The sequence below is a fragment of the Chanos chanos genome, chromosome 8 (genome assembly GCF_902362185.1).
Source record: "Chanos chanos chromosome 8, fChaCha1.1, whole genome shotgun sequence".
In the NCBI taxonomy this organism is placed as follows: Eukaryota; Metazoa; Chordata; class Actinopteri; order Gonorynchiformes; family Chanidae; genus Chanos; species Chanos chanos.
Window position 1 is genome coordinate 43,317,330 of NC_044502.1, and position 24,383 is coordinate 43,341,712.

General features: G+C 41.3%; 1 protein-coding gene across 1 annotated transcript in view; it reads right to left on the bottom strand.

Moving 5' to 3' along the window:
* Window positions 1-24,174, bottom strand: part of adamts16 (ADAM metallopeptidase with thrombospondin type 1 motif, 16) — a 55,653-nt gene extending 31,479 nt beyond the window's left edge. The window contains exons 1-4 of the mRNA XM_030783233.1: window positions 24,115-24,174; window positions 13,392-13,491; window positions 11,416-11,753; window positions 1,808-2,162 (exon numbers count right to left, since the gene is read on the bottom strand). Coding sequence (XP_030639093.1) covers window positions 1,808-2,162; window positions 11,416-11,753; window positions 13,392-13,491; window positions 24,115-24,174 — 853 coding nt within the window. The remainder of the gene's footprint in view (window positions 1-1,807; window positions 2,163-11,415; window positions 11,754-13,391; window positions 13,492-24,114) is intronic.
* Between the last annotated feature and the right edge of the window lie 209 nt (window positions 24,175-24,383).

The following is a 24,383-nucleotide window of genomic DNA, read 5'->3' on the forward strand; positions in this document are numbered from 1 at the left end:
ACACACACACTCACACACACACACACACACAAGGCAAGGGATGTGTGTACATCTGTGTGATCTATAGTCCTCTGTGGGCAAAACTGCCCTCTCCTTGACCTAAAGTCAATAACAGCGTGATAAGGGTAGTCTGCTTCGTTTAATCTGGCCAGGCTGAACTGCAACTCAATTTACTCAGACACTCACTCATCGACCGAGCTTTCAGATCTGCACAGGCGGCCTGTGCGCCACATAAATCAAGGATGTCAGCGAGGCCAATTTGAACTTCCACATGCTGTTTAGCAGTCCTGACAGCGTAGGCCTTCAAATGCCACATAACTCAGCCCCTTGCCCTTATCTCCAAACTAACAGATTGGGTTTTGTGTTTCTTTTTTGTTTTTTTGTTTTATGGAGAAGATCTATGAAAGAAAACAGCTAGCCAATCACTGTCTCATCACTTTAGAGCGCAGAATCTTAGGGTGGTACTCTCATACGCTGCACTGACATTACTAACACACACACACACACATTGCAGTTAAGGGACTTCGGAGAATTCTCTCTCTGCTCAGTGTTTCTTTGACGTGCTAATGAATGAAATGATTTGATCAGCATTTATCTAATAACTTGTATGTACAATACCAGTATTGTTTTTCTTTTTATTTAGTTTTTTTTTTTTTTAATTCCTCAGCAGGCCTGGGTCAAATATTTGAAGTGTTTGAATGACTGGGCTTTGTCCCAGTTCTCCTTAGTAATCCCTTTGCTGGTGACCTTGTTCTCCAAATCAACATGATAAATGGCAGTTTGTATGAAGACATTCCCTCAGACATGTTTGTTTAGTGCTGTTTCAATGCATCCATCACTGTAAGAATTTTAGTAACTTTTGTGGAAAAAGACAAAAGTTAACATTGGTAAGGAGTGAAATAAGACAGGTCCCAATAGTTTAAATACTAATTTATCGCGGTTCTGCATCACATGACAGTTTTTGCTTTAGTTCTGCACCAACACACGTATTTCAACTAATCAAAGCATTGGTGGGTTGTTTTTTTTTTTTAAATGTATATATGTCAGGCAAATTGGCACTTCAGTATGACAAAAATCTATGTGGCTAAGGTGACAGAGAGAACCTCTGACTTAAAGTGTCACTCAAAGTTCAAATGCAGTTTTGTTTATCTAGCCGGTACGGACGACAGGTGAGAAATGGTGTTGGCCAAACATGACACAGGTGTGTGATGATGTCATTCAATCAGAATGAAAATGCATTAGCTCCACTGCCCCATCCCCACTCCAACCCCTTGCAGCTGTGAACTCGTCACACACACACACACACACACACTCACGCACACATTACCCTGCACTCTGCACTCCTTTGAAATACCTCCACCACTTAGGTCACTCTGTAAAGAGCGTAAGTGACCCTGAGCCACAAGTGTGTGTGTGTGTGTGTGTGTGTGTGTGTGTGTGTATCTGTGTAGAAAAATAAACATATTAAGAATGCAGCGAACCACACTCTTACTTGTGAACTACTTTTCACCTTTAGTAGATGGGCTCAAATGTCAAAACATTTTAAAAGTTTTTTTTTTTTTTTTCCCTTTAAATATGTGGAGTTTTGTGGGTGAGAAGACGTGAATATCAATGCACAGTCGGTTAACCAAAACATGCGCAAATTGACCGTGACTAACGTTTTGAGAGAGCGGCACATCCCTTAGACATCGTACCTTGGATATTTAGCATGAGTTCGTGAACACTTGTTTGAATGTTTAACAGATTTGTGCGAGAGGGACAGAACGGGATGACGTGAGATAGACTGAAGTAGAATATCCTTACATACATTTCTTCCTTCTTCCACAGAAATGCTGTTTCTGTCCTCTGCCGCGTCTGCTGTCGTTATGGAAACCGTGGCGTCGACGATTATGTTCCTCCGCTTTCTTCTGCGTCCCTGTGAATCCTCTGTCTCTTTGCCCGTCCGGCTTGGTGTCTGTCGGCCACCCGGCCCTCCTGCTTTCTGTAGGAGTGTCTGTAGATCTCTTGTCTCTGTGGCTGTCTGTAGACGGCGTGTGTGTAGACCTCTTGTAAAGGATGTGCGGATGGTGGTTTGCTGGTGCTGTGTAGTTGTCCAGCATGGCCTGATGCAAGTGCAGGGGTTTTAAGAGGAAGTCTCCATCCTGAGTTCTGATCAAACCTGACTAGAAGAAAAACAGATGATTGGCAATGCCACATCGTTTAGACTGAGATGCACACTGTTTTTTTCTCTATTGAGAACTTTCATTCTTCATCACAATCTTTGTTTTAAGTCATTTCTTGTCTTTTTTTTTCACTGTATGTATTGGGACTTTTAGAAATCTAAAAATTTTCTGAGGTGTGGAGAGAGAGAGAGGGAGAGAGACCGAGAGGGAGAGAGAGAGAGAGAGAGAGAGAGAGGGAGAGAGAGAGAGAGAGAGAGAGAGAGAGAGAGAGAGAGAGATTTGCCATCAGCCTCCCTGTTCATATACTGAGACATATTTGAGACATCTTAAACAGAGCTTAAATGACTGGACAAAGTTCAAATAAATGACCATAATGTGACCACAACCCTTTGAGATTTTTACAAGCCTTAAAAACAGTAATTCCATATTCATGTTCAAATAGAAGCCCAGTTCTAAAGGTTACGTAAAACCTTGCATCTGTTATGTTTATCATTCGAACAGCTGAGTGTTCTAAACGTCATCTGCTAAAATCAGAAACATTTAATCCAATGCAACACGTTCCAGTCCCACACTTTATGGAAGCACTTTTGCTCTTAACACTGATTTTTTTTTTCCCCCCAAATCTTTCATTTCATATCCCTCAGACCTGCATTTCCTATGCTTTTTCACAGGATCAGACAAGTATTTTACAACAGTCATTTTGCAACACGCAATATTCCCTCATAGTGTGATGGAATCCCATTGGTCATGCAAAAGACATTGCTTTAAGTGTGAAACCTGTATCGATGAAGCTTACTCCTCTCCTTTTTTTGTGAACACTCACATGACATAAATGTAATGCTATTTTAGTTTGAGGTATTTCTGTTTTGGACTCTCTCTCTCTCTCTCTCTCTCTCTCTCTCTATCTCTCTCTCTTTCCACTGTCAAATTGACCATCAAAGCTCTACACATGATTTTATTATTCCATACATGCTTTTATACAATGTAAAACACATTTACATATCACAGGACCGGTCATGGTTTCTTTGGTGGGTGGGTCACACAAAGAGCCCCCCCCCCCCCCCCCCAACCCCCCCAGGACAGAATCTTAAGACCTGCAGAATTGGAGACGGGCAGCCAAATGTCAAAACGGGCCAGGTCAAGGCGGGCGTATGACCTCTGACACCTCATTTAGACGCACAATTCTCTAGTAATTGTTGTCTAGTAATTAGCCAAGCGCAGACTGCTGCTTGCTCAACTGTTCTCTACCTATTTTCAAACTACAGAGCTGCAGGAAAAAAATCTGAGAAAAAAAAAAACAAAAACAAAGATCATCTCCTCAGGCATAGTGTGTACTTGATTACCATTTTTTTCAGGGTCAGTAAAAACTATAGTTCACTGCAAAAAACAATCTTTCAAAAAACAGCCAATAAACACGTAGCTTTTTTTTTTTTTTCTCTTTCTTTTTTTTTTTTTTTTTTTTTTTTTTTTTTTGCAGGGCTGGAAAAATGCTCGACTGAAGCTGAGCAGACTGCTTCCAGACAGAGGTCATTGTGTGTGATAAGAAAAAGGGGAGAAAATTTGGAACCGAGTGCTCCCCAATGGCAGCGTTGGCAGAAACGATACACTGTGTTGGAGGCAAAACAGTGAAGTGTGGCCACATATTTAAAGACTGATTTCTAGAATAGTCTGTGAGGTCCACTGTCATTGCTGTAACTTAAACAAAGTCAGAGTCATAATTACATTTTGTAAGTGCTTGTCTATGACTGTCTGTGTCTGTCTATGTTTGTCGGTCCCTGTTGTGTGTGCGTGATGTTTTTGTCATTCTCTAAGTGTTAGGCCAGATTTCCTCATGTAATTTACTGACTGTAAGGACTGATTTCCCACACAATTAACTCTGCCAGTGTTCTTACTGCTATCTGAGACAGGGAGACAAGCTCTGGCCAGTGTGAGTCTGAGAAACCCGTTCCATGGCTTTATTCTACCGACTGGAGAATCCATGAAATGAACACAAGTCAAACTGCCTATTGTAAATCCACTTAAAATCCAATATCACCTGCCAAGTGCCCACCTAGCTGGTAACTGGAGATCTGTGTGTGTTGATTAACGATGTCCTCCGAATCATCAACAATCAGTTTCACATTAATTAAAAGCCACTTTTTTTTTTTCCGAGGAAAATTCAGTCAGAGCAGAAATGTGAGAAGTTTGGGATGCGAAACATAACGGAAATATTTTAAGCTTCATTTGTGATGTAATTCCTCACAAAATCTTCACACCATTCATTTGATCCACAGGATACTCCCTAAACGAATAAAATCGTCGGTGGACCGAAGCGGCACAATAAAATAAGTCTGCTACACTTATTGGAGATGTAGAGAACACATGTGGGTGGCTCAGTCAATCTACGGAGATGTTGAAATCCTCTTTGTATCTCTTGCCACATTATATTACGACCATAAAACGCAAATTTAATTTAAGTCCTTGGAAGTGTGTTCACGTCACTCTTAATCGAGCGTGGTGATTTTATTTTACGGACCTGAAGAAAAAAAAAACAAAAAAAAAACAGTTTCTAAGCTATAAAGTTTCAAAAGACTAAGAATAGGCCATCAAAAGGAACCGTTAGCAAAACCTCTTGGCAAAAAGAACACTCTTAACATCTTAATAGCGATTGGCCATGTTTCAGATTTAATTAGTTCAGTCAACTGATATCATTAGCAACTTAAACTGGATTAACCGTGACACCAGCAAGGAGGGGGGGGGGGGGGGGGGGGGGCGGTTGTGGAATTGGGACCTCAGTCAAGAGAAAAGGTCAAATGGCGGAACATTTGATCCACAATCATGCCGTGGCCACTTCAAAGGACCAAATTACCTGCCTGTTTTGGTGTCAAAAACACCAAAGACCACTGAAAAAAAAAAAAAAAACACACCCTGTCTTTTGACCAGATTAGCTGGGGCATGTAGACAACAGCCAGAATAGTTCTCTCTGAAGCCAATTGGCTAAACACTGAAGCCTGGGTAGGACAGAGTCCCTCCTCAGGAGCAAGGCCAAAGGAGCTCTCTCTGATTGATGCTGGGCGTCTCCCAGGACCTTTGTCAAGACTAATCCGCCCAAATTACAGCAGAAGCGATTTATGGCAGTTTAAATTTTACAGAACAGCCTTTGCGTGCCTCCTTACAGTAAGAACGCCATTCTCGATCCACATCAAGCAATCACCGTCATTAGTTTCTGTCAGCAATTTTATCATTCTGGTTCAAGAAATTTGTGTGTGGATGTGTGTGAGGCCTTTATTCTATGGATATAGATTTCAAAGACTTAAAACGGGAAGATTATAAATGAGCAAGATTGGGCAATTGCAGCCTGAATTAAAAGAAAAAAAGTTAGATAAATAACCTGTTTTTATATAAGGTAGATTACAATGCCAGATGCATTTCAAGTCAGGTCATTTGGATAAATTCATAGAGGAAAAAAGTTCAGACAAGAGACAAGGCTTCAAACATCTGAGTCGAAATGACGGAATGATGGGAGATCAAACATTCTCGACCTAGTTGTTTCATTTCGACCATGTTGCCTTGTTCTCTTTCTCTGTGTTCAGGTGACCTGCGTCTGAAACTTGGTCAAATTAAGTGCACATGCACGGGGAAAAAAAAAAAAGCCTGCACATTTCAATCTCTTCTTTTTTTTAAATGACTAACGTTGTGATCAGTCCAGTCCTGTCTCTCTCAAACAATCAAAGGGCTTTGATTTTTTTTTTTGTATATTTGACGTTTGTCTAGCTCTGAATGTCTGTCAGACATTTTGATACACATTAGCGAGTCTGATGGGTTTTGTGTGTTTTCCTGTTCACCAGCTTAGCACAGCCTCGTCAAATATTAACACCTATCATTTCCATCAGAGCAATGATGTCACAGTCTCACGGATAGATATTTAAAGTTGCGGACAGTGTTTGTTTGAATTCCGCGGCGCTGACCTTACAGTGCATAGCTGGCGTGTTACAAAGGCCTACATTGTCCTTTGGAAGCTTTGAGATGCGGTTTTGGTGTTATGTCTTCGCAGGGCCTGGAGCGAGGCTATAGCTGACATTGTTTTTCATACTCACTGCATCTTAGATATCAAAACACCATTTGAGGAATACTAAGTGTTGTAATACATACGAGGTCAAAGACTCGTCAGTTTCTTCAACTCGAGCTAAATCAATTGTGTCTAGACTGATCATTCCCTTCAGTATTCACTTAAAATGATCCATAGGGACAAAGGGTAGGTAAACCGCCATTGACCAGCCGAACCAGAGAGAAAAACAGACAAATATTATTCCCAGTGTCCCAAAAACTCATAACTGACACGGCTGACAGAGCATATTCCTGCTGCAATATTTATATAACACAAAGCTTTAGAACATGCCGAAGTGAAATCAGAAGGTCATGACAGTTTTCAGATTCAGTAGCCAAACAGGTGACAACTATTTATAAATGCGCATTTATTAATCAGTACTTAATGCTGGGTCCAGCACACTTTGACATTCATTTACATATGTGTTATAACAAGTATAGGACATTCACTTTCTCGAAGACGTTTAATTTCATGAACTGCTTTCATGCATAGTTAACCTTTAAAACTTGCACACAAGAATGGCCTGTTTGTTAAGACATGGGGAATTCCCATCGTCAGCAAAGTCAAAGCACTTTGTTTCCTTTTTATATTTCATGAAAATATTTACACCTTTGAGAAGTGACGTTCAGCCTGCAGAATGTCTCCAACAGAGTGGTGCAGTTTCCCTGGTAGTCCCATGGTAACCTGCAGCTAAGAGCAAACATCCCAGAGGGCCCTTTTAAATATCCATCGTCATCAAATTACAGATGCTGAGTTCTCCGAGGTGCAAATAGCAGTCATAAAGCGCCAGTAGCCGGGGAGAGATGCTACCTGGGGGAGCACAAACAGCTGGACTCCCGCACAGAGACAGGGCAGATCCAGACACGAAATAGGAACCATAATCAAAGGAGTCAAACGGAAATCAGGAACTTCTAAAAGACGCACCTGACGTGTTTACTGTTTCCAGGGCTTGTCTTCCCGGGGGATGAAAGAGTCAGGGCTTGCTTCTCCGTCACTCAAGTCTCCCTTTTAATGTTTCTTGGACGAATCATTAATGTTTGATGCCAGGTGTCAAATTCCTGAAGTGATACTCTATATACGGACTGAAATGTTTCATAGTCATGCACGGTTATTTGAGGGAGATGACGATGTGTCTTTTTTAAAACAGCATTGCATCATAACAGTTACTGTCTAATGCCTGCATAAGCTTGTTGAAATGGAACTCCAGAACATTGCTTATGTCATCAGCTTCTTCTGTCTACCATCTCACTGTACGTCTTATATATAATCCCTCAAGCTGCTAATGTGATATTTACAATACATCAACACTATATACCGCATACAGGCAATGTAAGACTCGTAGTGAAATAGAAACACTACTTCAATACAAGAGAGGGAATGCGTCACAAAGTTTTATCAAACGTTTACCAGAACGGTCAGTCAGAACTTGTCTCCTGTACATTGCTTTGCACTCTAAGTGAAATGAACCCAATGAATGTCATGTAGGGCCCAATGCTTACAGCTGTTACACAGAAATTAGTCATATATTGGCTGACCTTAACGTTCCGAATTCGAGGGCCTACCTCCCCATTGTAGATCAGCATAAGCCATACTTCACTGCTTATCATAAATATGTAGTTAGATTTCATGGCATAATATTAATAGCGCTATTGAGACACTCTCGGTCATAGGAGAATAAATCTTGTCTTCTATTAGCACTCAGTATGTTTCAAGCAACGACGGTATGAGTCAGTGATCTCAGTTTTTGGTTTCATTGCGTGACCTTCCCAGTGGAACCCGCTTGGACCACACCATGTGTTTTATCAGAAGTTTGATTCCATTATTGAAGCCTGTCAAATAATAAGAGATTCTGGGAAAACCCTGGGAAGGGGAGGCTCAGATATGACAGTTTCCACCACAAACCCTGAGGCTAAGAATGCAATTCTTCTGTTGTAAAGAGCGCAGGAGTTATAGTTGATTTGAAGGCGACCGTTTTTCATTTCACTTTGATACAAATGAAAGGTGAACATTACTTTTCATATTTCATCTCTAACAACATAAAAGCGACAACTATAACTATAAAACAAAGCCACAGAACTGCTTTTGATTTATGACGCTGACTGACTGTGAAACATAAAATTCAAACACAAACAGTTTGCCATTCAAAAGGAAGTGATGTGTATCTCTCATAATAGAAGTCTTCCTGTAATTTTCTGTTCACAGTGGTCCAGGTCACTGTTCCATGCCACTGTACTGTGTCAAATTGTGCCAAATCTATCTGCCAAAAACGATTTCCTCTGAAAATATGAAAAACACTTTTTCTCAAGGCTGTGCCCGATGGCTGTCTGCTGTCTGTATCCCTGTACATTTCCGCAGAGGCTTTGGTCGCTTGGAACTCTAACCGTAATCCATGGAAATTCATTGGACAATTCTTTAAAAAGAAGGACGGGGAATGACAATGGTTATTTTAGTTGAAGATTTACTAATCCTCTCTTTAGTTTCTGCATGAAATCACTACCAATTGCCTCTTTAATAACTGAAGGGCCACAGAACGGCTAAGACAAAACAAGTAGCTTACATCCAGTTCCTACTCCGCGGCAGTAACATCAAGCCATAGTGACATTCCCTGTGAACTCCTTAATTGGCGTCCCCAATATAAAACCACTATTGTACCTTTTAAATGTCTACACCGAAAAGTTAACAGGCTTCATGAGCCAGCTTTTGTGTCGCTCACTATCCCGCGCTTCAAGTCGTGCGCTCGTGAAGTATGGAGTCAATTGCCTTGCTCCTTGTTCTATTGAACCTCAGCTCCAGAGGTTTTTTTTTTCTGTTTTTTTTTTTTTTTTTACAGCGAACTCCCTGCTGTCATGAAAGCCTGGCAGGCCTCAACAGACTGTGCCAAGTGGCTCAACCATTCAAAAGTGAATTTATATGTGCGCTTTACAACATGGCACTCCTCGACAAGGTTCCTTGGCCCGCGGAAGACTTGCAGTTAAGTAATGACCGTGTGGTGGAGTTTGACTCCTAATGGCCTCCAGCTGGAGACAGTGTGATAGGTCTGCTGTTCAAGAGCAAACCGTCTGCCAAGACATGTTTGAGTTAAGTCATAGCACAGTTACATTGGCAGTGACAAAAAGGGGGTCAAAGTGGCTTATGTTCAATGGCTTGGAATTCATGTTAAAACGTCTTTGTGTAATCAACATTCCACACTATCACGCGCAATGTTTTTTTGGTGTATTGCGAACGAAATGAGTAAGAGAAACGCTAGATGCGATCATTGTGGTCGATGCCTGACAAAGATTAGCACGGTATCTGCGCGATGACTAATTTTTGAAGCATTTGCATCTAGCTTGATGTTTTCTTTTCTTTCTTTTTTTTTTTGGTGAAGATCTGTATTAAATCAATTTAAATCAATTTTCACAGATCTCCTCTAGACTATACAGAATGTGGAGCCACTTCAGGACCTGTGTGAACTCTCATGTAAACGAATGCTCTTGCAATGAACACACTGCCCTGATGCCGTTCACCCAAAAATACCCAGAACACTCACCAGCAAGGGTCAAGTAAATGTAGTTGGACCATACGTTGTCCTTGAAAATCAATAGGAGTTACAGATACAGTGTTCCACTTTAAATGCTCTTTCTTTGAACCTCGCGGCCCAAGTTCAAGTTTACGTTGTCTCTGAACGCTCACAGCACGCTCTTCTGATAAACCAGTTTCCTGGTCTACAGAGATAACCCGCTGACTCAGGTGACACCGCAAAAGATTACAACGAAAGCCGAGTTGAGTTAAAATCTGGTTCTTAAGCCTTGTTTTGACAGACAAAAGACAAACATGTGATGTTTGCTCTGACAAAAAAAAAATGTGATTAGCAATATCTGTTTGAAGTGCATGTGCTGGACTTTGAGTAGGAGTTCTACAAAAGGCAGGGAAGTTAACGGAGAGGTTTATGAAGACATTTTAGTTACAAACTGTTGCTGTTGCTTGTTTTCTCTGTTTTTTTTCTGGCTTATACTATTCTCTTTCTGAAAAAAAAAAAAAAAAGATTTCAACAGTGTGAACATGAAAAATGACTGTTTTCTTTGATGACTCACACTAAAAATGTCTCTGCGAATATAAAGCAGGTCCCTGTTCTGCAGTAAAATAAACCCCCTCTTTTGCCCTGACCCAATTTATGTGGGTTACTGAATCACTGTTTTAAAGGGGATTGGAGCTGTGAGTCTCAAGATCAAACCATTGATGTGCTGTGCTGAGTTAGGATCACGGTTGTCATGACAAAGTCATGGGAATCACACTGGAGAAGCCTTCCCCTTCCCGCTGTGTGGGAGCAAGACCTTCCCTGAGCTTTGACCTGGGATACAAAACTCAGAAGCTCCCAGGAGACCTGGCATTCTAGTGCACTGGCCACAAGCAGAAGAGAAGAACCAAAAAAAACGCCACAGGAATAAACAAAACAGGGGAAATAGGGCACAATGGAAATTAAGAACGCTGAGTCAAGAGGGTTTGTGTGTGTGTGTGTGTGTGTGTGTGTGTGTGTGTGTGTGTGACTATGCCGTGCTTCTCCTCATGTTCTCCCATTTTGAGGTGAACATATTAAATGGGGTTAAGCTAATATGCTAACCAGTTCTTTAGTGATGAATCTTATTCTCCAAAAAAAAAAAAAAAAGAAAAAAAAGAAAGAAAGAAAGAAAGAAAGAAAAAGTTACGCCACAAGAAAAATATTCTGCTCTTAGTATAGTTTCCCCCTTTCAGTCATTTGACAGAGCAGTCCTTTGTTCCTCTAAGTCACCAGGTGACCTTCAATAACAGTGTGTACAGCCACAGATAGCAACAGAGAATGGACCCAGTCATGTTGATTTTGTCCCAGAGACTGTCAAGTCAAATAGAAACTACAGTACATTCATACCATAAGCTAGTCACTGACAGTTGCATAACTTTCCAAGAGTTATGTGTAGACAGCGTGCATACCTCATAGTCTTACAGGCTACTTTCAGATGGAAAAGATTAGAATACGTAAAGCTGTCAGAGGGGAAAGAGATTACCCTCATGTTATCTGACTGACCCGCCAACATAGCTTTTCATAAGTTCTGGAACCTTCCCTGATAAGAGGTTCATCTCCAATAAACCTTCAATCAAGCAGAGATCTCCTCGAAAAATGAATCATAGACGAAGAGCAGGATTACTCACCATCCCTGAGCAGGTTGACAGGGCCACCGAGGAGTTGACCTCTGACCTCAGGGCTCCTTGGTAGAAGCAGAGGTCAGCCTCTGGGAACCTCTGGAGGCTTTTAGTGCCCTTTCTCCCCAAGACTTGGACGGTAAAACCCGGTGCTATGAGATCGTGAGAGGCCTGGACCGTCATGTGGAAGTCTCGACCCAGACCGTGCAGCTTGAAGTGGAGAATGTTGTCAAGGTGGCCCCATTGGCTGTCTGTCTCCCGCCTTCTCCTGCGGTGATGGTGGGCCACAGCATGAGAGATGTAGTTGCCATTGTGATCCACCTCGTACGGAGCCACGATCTCGTATTCTGTAGAATATTCCCAAAGACACACTTGGAGCGTTCGCCATGTGAAAACACACTCGATTGCTTATTACTATTCAAACTTTTTTTTTTTTTTTTAGGTTTAACCTTTTTTTTTGAGTGCATATAATAAATATTCATACAGGATAATAACATTAAATTGTTTGTTTGAAGTTCTGAGATCTTTCAAGACCCCTGGTTTGCTAAATTTGTAAGCCCTTAATGCTGTTTACATAACTGTCCAAATGTCTTATGGCGAATTTCACTGATGGAATATGATTGGCATTGTGTTTTGGTGTGTTTGAAATGTTTGGCGAGTACACGACTGACATGTTATATGAAGTTTAATCTCTCTGTCAGCTACACATCACTAAGAGTCGATCAGAGAGTATTCATCAATATTTTACATATAAACAAAGGATGGGGGAAAAAAACTGTGCATCAGAGTTAAAGTGGTGAAACACACAGCAGACACAATGGTTTTGAGGTTTCTCTATCTGTGGGAATGGACAATCATTATACTGAATAAACTTGACACTCACAGTCTGGTCTTTGTTATTGTTAGGTGGTCTCTAATGAGTCCAAAAATGAAATAATTCTATTCTGACCCATCAGATTTCTGTTCAATGACTGAATACTGAAGGGGGTGGGGGGGGGGGTGAATTAGTCTTACCCCATGAGCATGACAGATTCACACAAACACACACACGCACTCACACACACAGACACACACTCAATGAAAAGCCAGCAGCCTCTCCAGCCCTCAGTCCCCTGTGGGTCTGTGTCCAGACTGTCAGGCAGGACAAAGCTAGTTGAGAGCTGAGAGAATTCTGGGGCAGGGCTGATGGATGGAGGAACCCTTTAAATGTCTTGCCTTGTTTAGCACGTCTGAGAGCATGCCTCTCCACCAGCTCTGTTTGTGTGAATGTGTGTGCGTGCGTGTGTGTGTGTTTGTATGTGTGTGTGAAAATTTGAAACCTGCATCTGGACCCAAAAACCTAAATCAGTGTAAACATTTCTTCAGCCTACATGATTGTAATGCAGTCATACATCTGATGTTTCTATTACGTTCACAAACTTTTCAAGCTCACCAAGGATGTAATACGATCCATTTTTAACGGATCAGTCTAGACAGATTGAATTAAGAGAGTAGTTTTAGGCTTTGTAATAACAAAAGCCAGCGGAGAAAATGTAAATGAAGAAATTTTTGGAATGGAATACACACTGAAGCCGTATCTCAGTTTCGCCGAGCGAACGCTGCTTTTTTTGCGTCCCTCATAATTTACGCGATTTCTATGAGGCACACTTATGTTATCTAGCGCCCCCTGCCAGAGAAAATCTTGAGGACACTCAAGTACCCATCGGAGCGCGCGCCGTATCAAGCGCTCCGTCGGGTAATGTAAGACTTGGAGCTTTCTTAGAATGTTTGTACCTGAGTGGAAAGGGACGGACCTAAATGTAAGGGTAGAAACATCCATTTTTCCCAGATTAAAAAAAAAGAAAAAAAACTGGACAAAACGTGAGAAAATGGAAATTGGAGAATTGGACGAAATCATAAACAGAATGGGCGTGTGTGAGGTCAATGTGAATTGCACCAGTTCAATCAATCACCATAATCACCGTTTGATTTATTTAACGTCTTACCTGTATTTTGAGGCAGATCAAGAGATTCCAACAATGGAGATGTGACTTGAGACTTTTCGTGATTAATATCTGCAAGATTTGGGGAATTGATCTGAGTGCTCTAAAAAAAGAGGGAGAAATGTTATGTGAGTTCGTTGCACAAACAAGTGTTGTCAATTGTGACTGCAATGCATTTGTTTAACTTGAAGCCAAACGTCGATCTCTCTTACCTGATGACTGCCTTGAATTAAAGCCAACATTAACAAAGCCAATGATATTGTCCAGCTCCTTTTGTTTGGCAAAAAACGCAAGAAAGCCATATCTTTTGCAGACCTGTGTCCAGAATCAGATCCACACAATTCAATCCAGGCAAATTCGCGACTATGGTCTACACGAACTTTTCCAACTGCGCTCTTGGCAAAGCGAATGAAACATTAGGAGATAGTGCTGCTCAGGTGGGTTTAAATAGAATTTAAGGACATTTATAATCTGACATCATTAACTCCAAAATCCTTCCACTGCTGTCTGTATCCTTCGGGGCAGTGAAGTGGCTGAAGAAGCGAGGAGGTATCCTTTCCAAGGACATGTTCTGTGGTCATCTCTCAGAATTTCCTTTATCACATTTTTTTTTTCCCACTGCAGAGGCGCGATTATTTCATTTTGTTGCAATGAAATAGCCTATCCACAGTGTCGTTCTTTGAGTCATAGCAGGAACGTAATCCCGGATGGTACAGTAAGTCTTCTCTGCTCTTCGTAGGACTTTCCTGAATGACTGAGTGGAGAAACTCAAGTTCGATGCGCACTGCTCTCGTACACAGCCGGCACTCTCACAACCAATCACGAGTTACACCTGCGCAGCGAGTGCAAGATGAGCGCGCCTAGTGAAAGATTACAGTCTCGAGAGCGAGAGATAGCTCCCCCGTAACCCTCACTATCAAACGACACCTTGTCGACATGTCAAGACACTATCCTGCGAGAGTCCCAGATTAAACTCCTGTACTTAAACTATACCACTTCTACTACAGTTTCAGAATAAATGGGCTACGTTAGTCATGTGTCAACGAAAATTTTTTTTTCAACAAATTCTGTCGCTAGGGGAGATTCTTTTCAGCGACCTGTAGGTGCTTGCACGTTGTCATTGTTGTAAACATGGTGCTACAACAATGACGATATAGAAGCTAAGACTACACTCAAAAAGAGTACTAGTGAATCTATTTCTGAATTTATCATGGTGTTACTATTTCGTGGGTGAATAGGGTCCATCTAGCGGTTAATTTATCTGTGTGTGCAGGATCAGTCAACGATAACGTAACTCAGTGATGCCTAACATTTATGAGATAGCACTGGGCACTTTCACGTGTGGGTTAAATGTTTGACTACGTATCTACGGCACATTAAGCGATTTAACGTCGCGTTGACTCTCTGCTGTCACAGTTGTATTAGTAACCACAACTGTTATCGAAACACTGCTTGTATGGCATTAGTTAGAAAAACAAAGGAATTTCTGTTTAACGGAGAGAGGGAACATGCTGGGAATTCTCAATGAGAGGTCATTGTATTCTTCCAAGATTAAACCATGTGAGGGTTTTGATTTATTCAGCAATGGATAGCGCATAGGTTTAGCCATGGTTAATAAGGTTTCACAGGGACGACTCGTTTTGGCTGAGTCATAGACATCTCGGAAGTGACAGGATTATGGTGATCTGGCACAATGTAAAATAAACGCAGCTCTGCTGGAAGTAATCAATTTGTGCTTCGTTGAGTGCAATCTTGGCATGGATGGGCATCTATTTTAATAAGCCTAGCATGAAGCATTGTGAAATTTCTGATAGGCTGTAGGAAAAAGGTTACGCATTCAATATGGATTGACACACTCTGTAAGTGCTAAAATTACACAAATTCGAATGACTGATCGACTGTTGGGTACAAAAACTTGCACATAGTTGTGGATTTTTTTTTCTTTCTTTCATTCTAAAACAGGACACATTTTCTATAGACATTCAAAACATGTGTCTCCTTTTGAGTCAGAGCAGGCGTAAACCCTTTGATGTTTGGATCAGATGGAGTAGAACAAAAGATTTGAGTATCTAAAGTCATATAGTAGGACGGGCGGGAAGTCTCCCGAGACTTGGATATTCTTCAGTGACTTTAATTCCCTCGCTACTGCTAGATTTACCATCAACAAACCTTCACTTAGGGAGTTTTTGCCATGTGCTGTGAATCTTGGCTTGGGTTAACAGTGGCAGCTGTTGTGGGCATTGTTACTCTCCCCTCCAAGAGAAGAGTGTTCCTGGGTACAAAGTACAGTCTTTCACATCTCATAGCAAATTTTTAAACTTTTTCATGTATGTGTATGTGCACATTATTATTATTATTGTTATTATTATTATTACTATTATTATTATTATTATTATTCGTAGTAGCAATGTTACTCCTAGTAGTAGTAGTGATAGTGGTCGTAGTAGTAGTATTGTTGTTGTTGTTGTTGTTGATGATGTTGTTTTGCTACCATGCTGCTGTAGTTGTTGATGGTATCGTGGTATCAGGAGATGGCACGATGTTTGTCTGTTCATAGCTATTCCACCATCCTTAATGTGTTTGATAATTAATTTGATAACATTTCTGAACAATGAGGTAATCATTGGGCCATTACTTAGAGCCAGTTACCACTTTTATAGACATTCGATCAACATATCGCCAGCTTCTAAGGGCAAATAAGAGAAGTTTTATCGTTGGCCAATCAATCAGTCAATCTTTGGAAACTGTTCATTATCACTGCCCTTCTGATGAGATTGATGAGACTGGATTAATGGGATGAATGTTAATTCCTAAACAAGACAGCACAAAGCCCAGTAGTATACAACCGTTTGTACCCCACATCATTTGAGTTAATTTAAGAGAAATAACAAATTATTTCATTTCTGGTCTTATGTATTCATAGACCTTAGCCAGACTAATATCTGCTGACTGGGATTTGTACAGTGTGCAGTTTGCAAAGTCACCTGGGTGGAAAAGAGTTTAGACTTGGGCATAAGATGCCAAGTCTAACAAACTTTCAATAAAACCTTTATACCATGGATGATTCTGACCAAGGAGAAGCAAATCCATAAACATGGCAACATGACATCGGCCAACCATGTTTTATGGACTCGTTAACAGAAACACGAGACAATTTTCACAGCTCAAATGGACTCCAGCTAGACACCACCCTCAATGATGGGAATAGCTGTTTAAAGCAAAGTTTGTTCATTCACACTGTCCAACAAAAACCAGCCCAGGTAACAATAACTTGGTCATTTTTACCATGGTCCTAAGGCCTAAAAGAATACATTGGACAGTACGTTGTGCTAAGCTAATAGACTGTGTAGACTGTGGTGCACGCGCACACACACACACACACACACACACACACTTTAATTTGTATTCCTTTATGAAGAGTTTGACCTCTGTGACCTCTGTAAGTACATTCAGACACTTCCAAATCAAGGTCTTTGTAATACACAGCTTTCAGTCAATCTTACAGATCAGTGAGGATAATGTATTATAGTGATTACCTTTACATAACAGTCTCAGACACATGTTTATATTAATAATGTCAATAAACAAAACTCAAGCAAAAACACAAACTAGCACTAACCCTCAATGTGGCTGTATATCATACTCTTACTTGGATATTCTAGATGTAGCCTGTAAGAAAATTGCTCTTTAAATCAAACTGAGAGAGAACTCTGACCGTTTAATTTTATACTATATTGCTTTAATTTTTATCACCAAACATTTAATGTTTTATTTCTCTCCTTCTGAAAACTAGTGTAAAATTCATTTTAGTTAGTTTTAGGATGTACACACTTTTATGTTCCATAAAAGACAGACGTTTTTTGGACCATGTTCATGCCCTGTGGAGTGATGGCTGTGTTTTAGCCAAATATCTGTGTGAAATACAACGTCTGGAGTTCTTCAACCTTCCTACACGGTAAGTAGCCATATATTGCTTGTGTCCTGTGTGTTAACCACACCAGCATAAAACAAACGTCTGGATTTACCATATAAACATCAAGCAGTAAACTCTGAGTCATTACATAGAAAAATGCTTCTGACATATACTGACTATATTTTCTATAATGTAATATTTCTCCAGCCTCCAGTAATTTATAAATGTCATTAACGCATAAATATGTGATATGACATGTTGTGCATATTGGAAAATGTTTAAGTTTTGGGGGTTGGGGTGGGGAGGGCAGACAGGGACTTACAAAAAAGGAGTAATAGCTTGTGGGACAGTCAGACGCTTCATGTCGGTTGACCTGATTTCAACTTTGCAGCCATCTCTGTAAGCTTTCCTATATGCAAACTGTTGGTTTCTTCAGATAAAGGGGCTGTAAGAATCAGTGTACATATACGGCAAGTATCTGTAAGATTATCTGATAGCGTTTTGTGGTGAAGAGTTTGGTGTAAAATCTATGTATGGATATGTATCTGGTCTATCTGAATGACTGGTCTTGTCTCTTTATCCTTCAGGATCCCCTGTCTTTGTGACCTTGTTCACTTGATCACTTATCTTAATTCAGTGGTTTAGAGAAACCATGATGAAGTCTCTCTAAGCTTTTCATGTAATGCTTGTTTGGGATCTCGTCAACGTGTTTAGTCTTGTTAGTATTTTAGACAGGGACATTTAAGCTGTATAAGAATACTTGGGCAGAGCCCAGTCAATTAAAAAAAACAAACAAACCTTCAAATACATTTTTACACGACTCTGCCAAAGACTGAATTCTATACTGATTTATAGGAGAAAGTGTTGACTCTGATTCATCACGCAATGATTTGACTCAAAGCAATGTGTATCTTTGTCTGTCTGCCTGTCTGTCTGTCTGTCTATCTATCCATCTATTTGTCTGTCTGTCTGTCTATCTATTTGTCTGTCTGTCTGTCTGTCTATCTATCTGTCTATCTGTCTGTCTATCTATCTATCTATCTATCTGTCTGTCTGTCTGTCTGTCTGTCTGTCTGTCTGTATGTCTATCTATCTATCTATCTATCTATCTATCTATCTATCTATCTATCTATCTATCTATCTATCTATCTGTCTGTCTGTCTGTCTGTCTGTCTGTCTGTCTATCTATCTATCTATCTATCTATCTATCTATCTATCTATCTAATAAACGTGACTTACACGGATACTGCAGTTACCATAGCAGTGGCTAAAATCAGTACAACATTGGTTGGATGCCCTTCGCTGACTGCTGTCTGATATTTGTATGGTCTTCTCACGGGGTGCGATAGAAGCAGTCACAGTCCTGGCTCTGTGGCGGATCCAGAGTTTTATTCAACCAGTCCAGTTTAATTAGCCGTCTGAGAGTTTCAGGACGGGCAAACTCAGCCGTGGCAGCCGGCCATCGGGGCCACTATGACCCTGGCTGGTAAAATTCCTCTCAGAATTGAGTCTCTATTATCAAGAGAGAGGGAGATGAATGGGACCAGACAGGGAGTTGTGGGGTGGGGGGAAAGGAGGGGGGGGGGGGGGGGGTATGCAGGAAAGGTTTTTAGGAGGGGAGAGACAGACTAAAGAGTCTGGTAATCATCTGTGTGTCTGCAGGGGCTCCTGTAATATACGATCTTTTGAAGAGCTCACGCGAGGAATATATGGCATTTGATTTGTCTTGGAAATAGCAGCCGGCGATACGCCGTTGCCAAGAAACATACACGTTCGAAGGGATCCCTCTCCCATTGTCTGAGTTATTATAGAATTAGGTATTATCAGAAGTGATAAGTCAGCCGTGGATGAATGAGCTGGCGCTGATTTATTAAAACATACAACAGGCACAAATAAGCGGTGTCAGATCCTGCCCTTGAAGGATCAGTGTTCATCAGATCTATCTGTTCCTTTTATCTGCACATGGACACACATTTGCTCTCCAGAAATGGGCTTGCACACTCCTACACTGAGATCGTACATGCAAGCTTTGTGGGACTATCGATACTTATCGGGGATACTGCTTCTCTGAGCGTATGATATGTTACAGGTCTGACATATCAAAAGTAACCAATTATGCCTTTGTCCTTTTTAATGAGTAATACAAGCTATACTGTTACAGAACAGCATCAGTACATAGTTTTTGTAGTTTTAGTATTTGTTGTGGTTGTAGTTTTTGTTTTTCACTTTGTTTGGATGGAGAAACTTCCATACATTCTTAATTCCAGCTTCTTGGGGCCAAGGTTGACTGGACACCGAAGAAATTGCCCTAATTATTAGTCTTCTTGTCTCTATGATCGGCGGAGCAGAAAGGCCACTCCTGGAGAAAGAATGAGAGAGTGAACGTGATGTGTGTAGTCTTATGACACTCCATGGGGGTACACTTTCTGCGAAAAGGTCAGAACCCTCGTATTTTGTACACACGGCAGTTAGAATAACTCACTTCATCTTTTGCTCTCTCAGTAGGTACAACCCTGGACCTCACTCAGACAAGCTGTGTAAAGATTCTCTCTGTGATTACTGTTATTCTGTGAGATTTAGCATTTTACAATATCTATCTATCTGTCTATCTATCTATCTATCTATCTATCTATCTATCTATCTATCTATCTTACTGTTAATCTGTGTGATACATTATTTTACATTATCAGATCTATCAAGACTGACAGGCAGACAGACAGGCAAACAGACAGGTAGATAGATAGATAGATAGATAGATAGATAGATAGATAGATAGATAGATAGATAGATAGATAGATAGATAGATACTTTCTATTTATGAGGCCTAATTGCTTGGAGTTCCTTTTCAAACAGAGATATAGTCAGGATATTGGTTTATTAGTATGTAACAGTTTGGTCAGTTTAACTCAGACTACATAGATTTTTTGCATCAGATAGGGGTTTGCACTAAACAGTAGAGTCATGTTTACACTAATTAATATAATGCATTGTATAGTATCCACGTGACTATCATACTGAGTTATCCTGAAACGAGATCAGAGTAGTTTATCTTTAGTAACTGACATTTGCTCTGTGTCTGGCCTGCGGGCTAAAGGACAACCCTTTCATACCGTTTGGCCTGGCGCTCTGCATGAATGGCTCATTCACTTCGGGTCTTTTCCACAGGAAAGAGTGGCTCCTTCCACATTCTCAATCTGCACTAGCCTCGCATCAATAGGAGCTGCACTACAAGGGGTGGCTGAAGGACAGCCAGCAACTCCTGACCCACAAACATCCCGTCAACCAAGCACCAGTGAGCCGTGCCAACCGGCATGAATAGGAGACAAGAGCTCTCTCTCTTCAGCCTGGCTCCTTTGGCCCGGTCCCGTGGCCCCCTGAACCAAGCGTGGACCACAAACAGCCTGAGCAGTGACCGGCGAAAGGCAGAGCTCAACCCAAAGTCAGCCGGACTGAAAGGCTCTGGTGATGAGCAAGCGGTTTCAGATACACAGCTCACTAAAATTTAATAAGTATTAAGGCTTTTTTTTTTACCCCCCCCCCCCCCCCCCCCCCCTTAAATTTACTGGGAAATATCAAGAAAGAAACCCCATCTTTCATAGTTTTCACATTTTAGACCGTCCTGTGTGTTTGGAAAATGCCATGGTAACTGAAGACTGCCAGTATGCACAAAAGCTTTGGGGAAATATTACCACGTGTAAAATAAATAAATAAATAAACAAATAAATAAAATAATATAAGCCTAGCTGAAACTTATTAACTTTAGTTCAAAATGCGAAATGTGTGCTTACTTGAACTTAATTCATACACAAAAAACCTTTATAAAGAACATGAACATGACTAACGGTATGAGTAGAAATGCACGGCATTTAATGAAGCTTTGATGCATGTTAAAGTAGATGCAGCTCTTTTTTTGGTTTTGTTTTGTTTTGCTTTTTTTTTTTACTTATGTTTAAATTAATGTTTTGACCTACTTTTGTTGTCATCTGAGGCACGAACTCACACAGATACACACGCACACACTTACAATTTGAGTACGAGTCGCAAATGAAATATAAGAATTTGGATGACAAAGCGTGTGTGAAAAAGGCACGTAACTGAATACAGAGGAAAACTCTGAACCTTGCTGTAAATTCCACACGCTGCCCGGACGAAAACCCAGTCAGTAAAGCATGAGGGTTCCAGTGAAGATAATAAGAAAACCAGCAGAACTGAGTGACATGACAGTATCCATTCATAAAATCCATGGATACTGGATATAAGGATACATATAGATATGAGCAGACGTGTAAATCTCATATGACACAAAGGGTTACTATATTCACACTGCGGGAACTACACTGACTACTGTTCAGCCTGTGTGATATTGAGTGCGCCATAATGTTGAACAGGTGGATGCAGCTGGTCTGGTAGCTCACACCATGTCTTTAATCACATGTTCGGCCTGTTGGACACGGAAGAAATGATGAGGCTGTCAAACGGAGGGATACAGCGCCGAATGAGATCATCACCTCTCTCTTTTCTCTTTCTCTCTTCCTCCTTCTCTCTTTCTTGCTCTACCACTTCCTTACACACACTTCGGTCCATTCCTCTTTTTTCTTTGCTCTTCCCGCTCTGCGCTTGTCTAACTCTCTCGTTTGAAGTTGAAAGCCCTTTGTCCTGGTGTTAGCAATGCCTCACTTTGCAGTTTCTGACTCCGGTGGGGCCGATGCCGCCGTCCCTGCCTCTAACGTGGTTCCGCTTCTCTCGCAAATTTAGCGCCGCGTAAACTTCATAAAGTGTAGACAGGACCCAGTAGTATTGCTCTAATCAGCATTAAATCCTTCTCCAAAAGCTCCAGGCTTTGAAGGATCGCAGGCTCGCATTTAGACTCAGCGGAGAGCAAGTGATGAAAATCAGCTCAAGGTCAGATAGGTGACATCATGCCGTGGGAGCAAAGTTTTAGGGCCTGAGAGAGAGAGAGAGAGAGAGAGAGAGAGAGAGACAGAGAGAGAGAGAGACAGAGAGAGAGAGAGAGAGAGAGAGAGAGGGAGAGAGAGAGAGAGGGAGAGTGAAAGAGAGAGAGAGAGAGAGAGAGAGAGAGAGAGTGAGAGAGAGAGAGAGAGAGAGGGAGAGAGAGAGAGAGTGAGAGGGAGAGAGAGAGAGAGAGGGAGAGAGAGAGTGAGAGAGAGAGAGAGAGGGAGAGAGAGAGAGAGAGAGAGAGAGAGAGAGAGAGAGAGAGAGGTGTTTGTGGCAGTAGCTGAAACTCCACTGACTGCAGGCCTCTGTGTTAGAAAGTCCTGTTCTTTCAGGGCAGGTGGTTTAGATTTGAACGGATGGCCCCGTATCTGTCCGACCTTGGCTCCCCCGATCTCACACAATCTAGGCTTTCATCTCGGCGACCTTTACAGGTGGTTTTACGAGATGTCCATGTCCTGGATGAACTCAGGCAAGGAATTCAATTTACCACCATTCTTCGCCTGGGAATCAGATGAAGTTTCAAAGCCAGCACTATTGGGCTTTGAGAGCAGGTGAGCGGGTTAAGAGTAATTTATGTAGTTCTGACATAAATACTGTCCTGGTCTTGCATTTTAGGGGAAGAGGTTCTGTGAACGTTGACAGAACTCTTTGTTCAAATTCAAACTCCTTACGTTGAAGTTTGTGTCAAACTGAATGCTAGGATATTCTACATCTATTTGAAGAAAACACCGTGAAAAAAAAGCACAGACATGAGAAACATGTGAAGAACGCCTAAGGTCCACCCCGAGGCGTAATTTGGACGATAACCCAAATGAAATGGTCAAGGTTGACTGCTCATGTGTGTTGGTGTCTGGGATGCGGCTATTGTTCTCACTGAATGCTGTCCCTGCTCTTGTGTATACTCAGGGCACCTCTGTGACTCTACCGCATGCCAACGGATGACAGGGTAAACAAACAGAATGGACTCCCTCTTTCTGACCAAAGACAAGCGTTGCCTTCCAGGTCACCCCTCGTGTCAATACATCTCAGTGTCACGGTTAGAGGTCGCTTGGAATTCGAAGGACTAACCTCTTTGAGGCCTTCTGTAGGGCTATTTTTATCTGTGGACTAATAAACACCTCAGAAATCTAAATCTAAAATGCAAGATTCTAAAAATCATACAGTTCTAACAACTTGCTCATTTTTTTTAACAGTTTACAATGGAAGAGATGGGCCAGACAGATTAAAATGGTTGAAATATGAATATTTTTGCATTCCATAGATGATTATAGGGCTTAATACCCATTGAAAGAATATACTCTCCTGTTTGGGTTGTTTATCTCCTTCAGCTAGAAACCCCCCCCCCCCTCCCCCCGCAAAGGATACAAGCCTCAGAGTTCATTGAATAGAGAATTAAATCGTTAATCACTCAACACACCCCCTTTTTTGTGTGGCACTGAATGTCCTGAACAATGATGTCATACTAAAATCCATTGCCCCTCCATAGACCTTACACTTGAACTAGTCCAGACATTGAGACTGTTAACGCTGTGTTGGTCAACACAAAGCGTCCCAGCACAGCCGTCCCAGCACACAGGCCCACACACTGGAGTCTGGGACAACACTGGCTTAACCACCATTTGAGAATACCAATTGGGGAAGGAGTTATTTTCCTAGAAACTACATGAGAATATACATAACCTTATGCCCATTCTTATTAAAAAACATTGTTTTATTTCAATATTCTGGTGGATCTGATTGAGATTGGCTCAATGAAGTCATTTTGTCATATGAACTACGAACTATGTCGGATTCGGACATTGTCTGAAATTGCCCTTTCACACATGTAGCACACAAAAGGAGACTTTCAGTGCTCACCCGCTGGTAATACTCCGTTTGGTTTAGGCGAGGGATGGCACCTGGATAGAGCTTAGACATGATGCAAAAAGTACACCACAGAAATCGCAGCATTTTCTTTACAGCACATCGAAGATGGCGAACAAGGCTACCGACTTTTGTCTAGCGTTTTCAGCGTCGGCCCTTACTGACAGAAGTTCCCGCATCTCGTCATCTCTCCAGTTATACGTTTTTGTTAGTGTCTTCGTGTAAATGACCTTTCTTCTTCACCCTCAGATGTTTGTATTCTT